The following is a 7,551-nucleotide window of genomic DNA, read 5'->3' as shown; positions in this document are numbered from 1 at the left end:
TGAAGGGAATGTTAAGGATGCCTTGCTCGCCCTCTAAGGCAATTCATAAATAAATTTCAAAATTCATTTCTTCTGGTTGAGGAAAACCCTTAACCCAGTGATACACAAACTTGGACATCTGGAGTCCCTGTACAGGTACCTTCTTCTGAATAGTCCATTGAAATGAACTCATAAATGCTTCCTTTTAATGCCTTCAACTAAGAGTGTTTTCACTGATTAAGTCAACAAACATTTATGGAGTATCTATTCTGTGCCAGACACCATTTCAGGTATGAATGAGGTGGACACTTCTGCTAAAAGAGACTTCACAGCAGTGAAGGAAGGAATAAATGAACATTTAAAATATAATGTGAAAGTCCCTCAAAAAAGTCAAACATGACCCAACAATTCCATTCTTAGGTATCTACCCAACAGAAATGAGAACATCTGTCTATACAAAAAAGTATGCAAGAATGTTCAGAACAGAATTATTCATAATAACCAAATGGTAGAAACAACCAGACGTTCTTTAACTGGTGAATGGATAAAATGGTCTATCTCTACAGTAGACTGTTACTCAGCAGTGAGAAGGAATGAGGTAGTGATACATGCTACAACATGGAGGAGCCCTGAACACAGTGTTATGAAAGAAGCCAGTCACAGCAGGTCATGTGTTGTATGATTCCATTTAGATGGAGTGTCTAGAATAGGCAAATCCACAGAGACAGAAAGCAGATCAGTGGTGATCTAGGGCTTTGGGGTTGAGGGGCATGGGGAGTGACTGCTAATGGGTATGAAGTTTCTTTTGGTGGTGATGAAAGTGCTTCAAAATTGCCTGGTGATGGTTTGGTATCATCACAAAATTATGGTTATGGGAAAATGGAAAGAGCCCTGGATTTGACCTCAGAAGACCTGGTTTGAATCCTAAAGTATTGTAGGCTTGATTTTTCCAATGCCATGTCCTTTGAGCTCTCTCTTTTCTTTTTTTATTTTTTTTATTTTTTATTAAATCTTTATTGTTCAGGTTACATTTGTTCCTCTTTTTTTCCCCCCATAACTCCCCTCCTCCCAGTTCCCACCCCACCCTCTGCCCTCACTCCCCACCCACTGTCCTCATCCATAGGTGCCCCTCCATAACTCCCCTCCTCCCAGTTCCCACCCCACCCTCTGTCCTCATCCATAGGTGCACGATTTTTGTCCAGTCTCTTCCTGCATCTCCCATTTCCCTTTCCCCCCCAAGAATAGTCAGTCCATTCCCTTTCTATGTCCCTGATTCATTATAATCACCAGTTCATTCTGTACATCAGATTATTTATTCACTTGGTTCTTAGATTCACTTGTTGATAGATGCATGTTTGTTGTTCACAATTTGTATCTTTACCTTTTTCTTCTTCCTCTTCTTAAAGGATACCTTTCAGCATTTCGTATAATACTGGTTTAGTGGTGATGAACTCCTTTAGCTTTTCCTTATCTGTGAAGCTCTTTATCTGACCTTCAATTCTGAATGATAGCTTTGCTGGATAAAGTAATCTTGGTTGTAGGTTCTTGGTATTCATCACTTTGAATATTTCTTGCCATTCCCTTCTGGCCTGCCAAGTTTCTGTTGAGAAATCAGCTGACAGTCGTATGGGTATTCCCTTGTAGGTAATTGAGTCTCTTTCTCTTGCTGCTTTTAAGATTCTCTCTTTGTCTTTTGCTCTTGGCATTTTAATTATGATGTGTCTTGGTGTGGTCCTCTTTGGATTCCTTTTGTTTGGGGTTCTCTGCGCTTCTTGGACCTGTAAGTCCATTTCTTTCACCAGGTGGGGGAAGTTTTCTGCCATTATTTCTTCAAATAGGTTTTCAATATCTTGCTGTCTCTCATCTTCTGGCACCCCAATTATTCTGATGTTTGTACGCTTGAAGCTGTCCCAGAGGCTCCTTACACTATCTTCGTATTTTCGGATTCTTTTTTCATTTTGCTTTTCCGGTTGGGTGTTTTTTGCTTCTTCGCATTTCAAATCTTTGGCTTGATTCTTGCGCTCCTCTGGTCTGCTATTGGGTGTCTGTATAATATTCTTTATTTCAGTCCGTGTATGCTTAATTTCTAGTTGGTTCTTTATCATAGCATCGAGGGTCTCATTAGTTTTCGTGACTCTCTCCTCAAGTTTATTGACAGCTTCTAGCACATTTTTGCAAGCCCTCAAAATTGCGATTTTTAGCTCTATATCCTCCATTTCTGTCATGTTTTTTTGTCTCCGCATTTTTTATGCTTTCTTGGTGCACCCCCTAGTGGTCTTTGTGCGCAGTCTTGTTCTAGTTGAGCCTTGATTGTTGTAGTTAATACTAGAGGGATTTGACCACCAGGCCGACTGGCTGTGTGAATCAGCTGTGTCTGCCGCGGAAAACTTCTGTCCTCTGGGGAGGTGCTAATCTAGCCTTTGCCTGAGGCGATCCGGCAAATGGCTCTGCGCAGGGCTTGGGCGGGGCGGGCTCAACAGGGCGGGCGGAGGGAGCCGTTATGGTGCCCTCAGTCCTGTTCCCAGAGGCTCTGCTTCTCAGAACCCCCGGAACCGCTGCAAACCTCGGAGGGAAAGCTGCCTTCCAACTGATGCCAGACACTCCCGCTTCTCCCGTTTGGGTCCGAGTCCCCAGCGATTCGCCCGTATCTGGAGCTCAGAGTCTGAGACTCCCCCCTGACCGAAAACGACAACCGCGCTCTCAGCCACCAGCCCGCTTTGCGCGCGCACCTCCGCACCTGAGTTTTTTCCACACTGCGCCTCCTCTGAGCCTCGGTGTGCTGTTATTTTTCCTTCTAGTTGAAGAGTCTCTCCTCAGCCAGCCTTCCTGTGGTTCTGGGTGATGTCCGTTCCGTCTTTTAGTTGTATCTTTGAAGTGGTTGTTTGCGGCAGCAGTCTCAGGTGTTTACCTATGCCGCCATCTTGGTCTCCCCTCTGAGCTCTCTCTTCTTTCTGTTTTCTCCACCTCACTGAGTGATCTCGCCACCCATCTATCCAGCTGCCAAACTAGAAACTCGGCAGCCATCTGAAATGCACGCCTCCAAACCTCTCACTGCCCCTAGATAGTCAGTCATCAAATCCTATTAATTATATTTCTTCAATCTTTTTAAATGCGCTGTCCTCTCCATTCCTGCTTTCTCCTGCCTTTTGCCAACATTATCTCTCACCTGTACTATTGCAAAAGCCTCCTCTCAGTCTCACCACTTGAGTCGAATCTCTCTCATTCTCCATATGGCTGGGAGGGTGGTGTTTATAAAAGAAACCTCATGTCGCTTCCTTGCTCAAAATCATTCAATGGTCATTACTGTCATGATAGCAAACAAATACACAATGCTCTGCAGGCATGATTTTAAGAACTCTGGATGCATTAACTGTAATGCTTGCATCAATCCATTGAGAGAGGAAGGAATGGGGCAGAGAGAGGTAAAATGACTTGCCCAAGGCCAACCAGCTGCTTAAGTCTAAAGCTAGGATTGAACCCAGGGAACCTGGCCCGGGGCCTGTGCTTATAGTCACACTATACTGCCTCACAGAGGTGGAGGCCAGACTCATTTCTGTGACCCAGACCCACCTGCCTCCAGCCCCTCCGTGGCGCCTGTGCCCTGGTATACTGCACTGCCCGCAGTTCCTCAAAGGGGCCTCACTCCTCTGGGCCTTGGGACAGTGCCTTCCATTCTAACTGGACTCTGAAAACCCTTGTCCTTCAGGGCTTGTCTTTGGAGATGTTGGACAGGTAAATACATGTGATTGAAATAAATGGAACTAAAAAAGGCAGCGAGAGGAATTAGGGTATCAAGGATGTCACAGGTATTTCCCATACCCCCTTTTCACCCAGGAGTCCCATCAATATCACTCTGTCCTATGGCCCGTCCCTCTCCCAAGGACATCTAGTTAATCTGATAGATAATTCCTTGTCGTGTCCTCATGCACATTGCCGCCCCTCCTGGGTGGATCATGCAGAGCCCACCCCCGTAGGTGGGGTCAGCCATGTGGACGGGGAGCCCTGCGTATGCTCCCAGCCACCAGGGGCCTGGACAGGTGTCTGTGGCACTTTCCTCCACTGGAAACCAACCCATTTATTAAACAATATATTTTATTGATTTTTTACAGAGAGGAAGGGAGAGGGATAGAGAGTTAGAAACATCGATGAGAGAGAAACATCGATGAGAGAGAAACATCAATCAGCTGCCTCCTGCACACCTCCTACTGGGGATGTGCCCCCAACCAAGATACATGGCCTTGACTGGAATCGAACCTGGGACCTTTCAGTCTGCAGGTTGATGCTCCATCCACTGAGCCAAACCAGTCAGGGCGGAAACCAACCCATTTATTTTGTTTACTCTGCCAGTTACTAGTATTTTCCTGCCATTAACATTCTTTTCCTGGCCAATGGTCTAAGTACACAAGGGATGTTACCATGCATGCCTGATGAAAGGGGAGCTTCGGGTGGGTGTGTCGGCTGTGTCCTAGTCTAGCGGTGATCACCATTAGGGAAATTCTAAACAAGGCCAAAATCAACTCTTTAGCAGGTAACAAAGAATTGAGGATGGTTCATGATAGATGACAGTATCAAGACATCTCCAAAGGGACTGTGCTCCTGTGACCCCATAGAGCTCTGATTCTACTGGCATCCCCAGTTCTGGAGCCCATCTCCTCCCCTACATGGGCTTTGCCTTTGTCTCCTTCTACAGAGGTATGCCCAGGGGGGCTCTGTCCACGCAGTGACTCTCCCTCTACAGAGGAAGGCTGACTGCCCCTCTTCCTTAATGTCTTGAAAGGGCTCTGGGACCGAAGGCTCCCTGCTTTGCTTGAGAGTGAGCATCAGCTGGGGACAAAGTGTCAAGGTGAGGGGTACTTTGATGACTATCAGAATGGTCCACCTGTCCATGCAAGTGTCACCCTGATGGGGGTCTTCCCGCCTTCCTGGTCCCTCTTTGCTTGACTTCTGAGTGGAAGTCCCCCTCGAGCCCCTCTTGGTCCCTCCCATGGGCTGCAGTCCCCACCTCCCCTGCAGCAGATGCCAGGAGCTCTTTAAACTTGCCCTTGGTCTCTGGAATCCTGACTCTGAGGCTGGGCATTCCAACAGCAACTCCTTGGGTGCGGATCTGGGAAAGGCCACTGCAAAACTGTCTCGGCCCAGGCCCCAAGGACAGGCTCTGCTTCTGTGAGGTTTGCAAGGTGCCAAAACCATCTCCGGTGCTCAGGCTGGAGCAGCCAATGGAAGCCACGACCCAGACCCCTCCCACTCCCTCCTCAGTGGCATCCCAGCCTCCTGAGTCTCTCCTCCCTCTCTCCCGGCCTTTCTGACACAGAAGTGAGGACCCAGAGGCCTTGGGCTGCAGAACCCTTTCCATCTGCCCTGTGGTTCCCAGACGGAGCCTCATCCTCTCCAAAGATGGCCTGGAGACAGCTGCTCCTTGTCGCCTGTTTCTCGGCTGCTGTGCTCCTGTGCAGTGAGTAAGGGGAGGCTGGGGGATGGACTGGTGTTAGGTGAGGCTGTCAGGTGGCTGGCCCAGAGAGAAAGGGGCGGGTGCTCATCTATAAGATGGTTGTGCCGTGTGTGTGTGTGTGTGTGTGTGTGTGTGTGTGTGTGTGTGTAACACAACACAGCACAGAGAAAACCTTTGCTTGGTGGTTTCTTGGGGCTGGTGTGTGTGTGACCCAGGACCCCCCACCAGGGCCCGGCAACCACACTGTCCTGGGAAGGACTGGCCTTGCCTGGCTGGGGTGAGGGTCCCTTCGGTGCGCTGCCCTCACTCTCTGCTCGTGCCCACAGTGCTGCAGGAGGGGACCGGCGCATCAGTGGGCACCGGGCAGGGGGCCGGACAAGAGGCCCAGGAAGGTGAGTGCAGGGGCCACCCAGGGGTGCAGGGTGGGTGGGCCAGCCCCTGCGGTTGCCCTGGTGAGCCCGTGCGGGTTGTGACTGGCCTCCTTCGGGTTCCAGGTGTGGGACAGAAGATTTTCATGCAGGAATCGGATGCCTCGAATTTCCTCAAGAAGCGTGGCAAACGGTCCCCCAAATCCCGAGATGAGGTCAACGGTAAGGATGCTGATGACCTGCCTTCTGCTGGCCCCTCTGGTTCCTTCTCGCTCCCAGTCAGCTCGCCCACGGGCATCAAAGGGCCTGCAGCTCTTAGTTAGAAAGCCCACATCTCCTGGATTGCAGGTCACATCTGTTTCGACTGACTGTTGTCAGGGTACGAAACAAAAAGATGATGAGATACATTCCGATTGCAGAAAGTTAGAAACATACAAGGGAAAACCTACGTTCTAGCTGGAACAGACACAATATCTCTGTGTGTGCTTGTTGGGGTGCTGCAAAGTGAGCCCTTATATGCAAGAGCAATAGCATTGTGAGCAGGGAGAGGGCACATGGCACTCCGAGCCAGGATTGTGGGTTTGGTGACAGCTTTACTGCTAAGTGGCCTTGGCCACTTCCTCTCCTGGGGCCCAAGTTTCCTTATTCACAAGCCCCTGAAAGTGTGGTGTTCAGCCAGCAGTGTTTTCTTTAAGTTTTTGTTTCCAGTGCATTTGGGAGGCTTTGAGCTCAGAAGTATGTCTCCTTTCAGCCTGAAGTAGCCCCTGGTGGCCCCTGCCGAGAGGGACCCTCATTTCCATGACCTGTCAACCCTCAAAGGCATTTGCGTTTTCTGCCCTTGAACTAGATTCTTCCAAGGGCTGTGGGTGCTGACTGTCTCCCAGTCTGGGGCTGGATTCATTGCTTGTGTGTGTGTCTGAATAAACTCTTTGTGTCGCTCAGCAAGTTAACTTGCTCCGTAAAAATAACAGGAGTGTTTTCAAATGATGGAGAAGAAAAGAGTGGAAAATGCTGGGAGATAAAATTCCTTTTTAAGAAAAAAAACAAAAAAAAACACCCAAAACACCTGGATAAATATTAACCAAACTGGGAAAATTTCCAGGCCTCATACAATTTGAGACTTAAAAGCTTGCAAATGTCAAGAATCACTGAAAAGACTGATGGAGATTGGGCAGTTCTTGATAGAAATCAGAGAAGCAACCTTCTGGCAGACTTCCAGTGGGGAGCAGGTGTGAATTTTAGGGCAAATAGTTTCCATCCTTGGAAGCTGAGCAGAACAATGAGGCACACGACAGAAGCCAGAGGTTCCTCACCTCAAACAGAAGCTCAGTGTGTTGGTCGTGGGGAGCCCAGGGCAGCCGGGAGAATACCTAGGGTGCACCTGAGTTCATGTCTTGGCCCCTTGTCAATTTCAGTGGGTAGACAGGAGATCCGTGCCCAACTATGTCTCGGGTTGGGTAAAAGGCAAGTGATAAACTTGAATTTGGAACAGGGGACAGGCATCTTACACCTCTAAGCTTTTGGGTAACGATGCAGGTCACTTTAGGGTGAAAGGAGGAACGAATCCGATAAAATGCATGCTTTTGAGAAGAGATGTACACAATGCACAGTGTAAGGCAAAGGTCCAATGTGGCACCTCCAAAAAAGCCATTTGGGAAGGCTGTTGCTTTTCTGGAGTACACAGTGTTGGCAAATGCTTCCTTAGGAATTGGCGTGGCTCATTAAGCACCTGCTTAGAGTCTAAACCCCTGCTTT

General features: G+C 48.6%; 1 protein-coding gene across 1 annotated transcript in view; it reads left to right on the top strand.

Annotated features, from left to right (window-relative positions):
* The first annotated feature begins 5,251 nt into the window (after nucleotides 1–5,251).
* UCMA (upper zone of growth plate and cartilage matrix associated) overlaps nucleotides 5,252–7,551 on the top strand; it is a 9,020-nt gene continuing 6,720 nt past the window's right edge. Inside the window, exons 1-3 of the mRNA XM_005876583.2 lie at nucleotides 5,252–5,431; nucleotides 5,755–5,820; nucleotides 5,923–6,018. Coding sequence (XP_005876645.1) covers nucleotides 5,374–5,431; nucleotides 5,755–5,820; nucleotides 5,923–6,018 — 220 coding nt within the window. The 5' untranslated portion in view covers nucleotides 5,252–5,373. The remainder of the gene's footprint in view (nucleotides 5,432–5,754; nucleotides 5,821–5,922; nucleotides 6,019–7,551) is intronic.

Source organism: Myotis brandtii, unplaced genomic scaffold (genome assembly GCF_000412655.1).
Source record: "Myotis brandtii unplaced genomic scaffold, ASM41265v1 scaffold49, whole genome shotgun sequence".
Taxonomy (NCBI): domain Eukaryota; kingdom Metazoa; phylum Chordata; class Mammalia; order Chiroptera; family Vespertilionidae; genus Myotis; species Myotis brandtii.
Note: the sequence above shows the minus strand (reverse complement) of the source record. Positions and strands in the feature narration are given on the sequence as shown.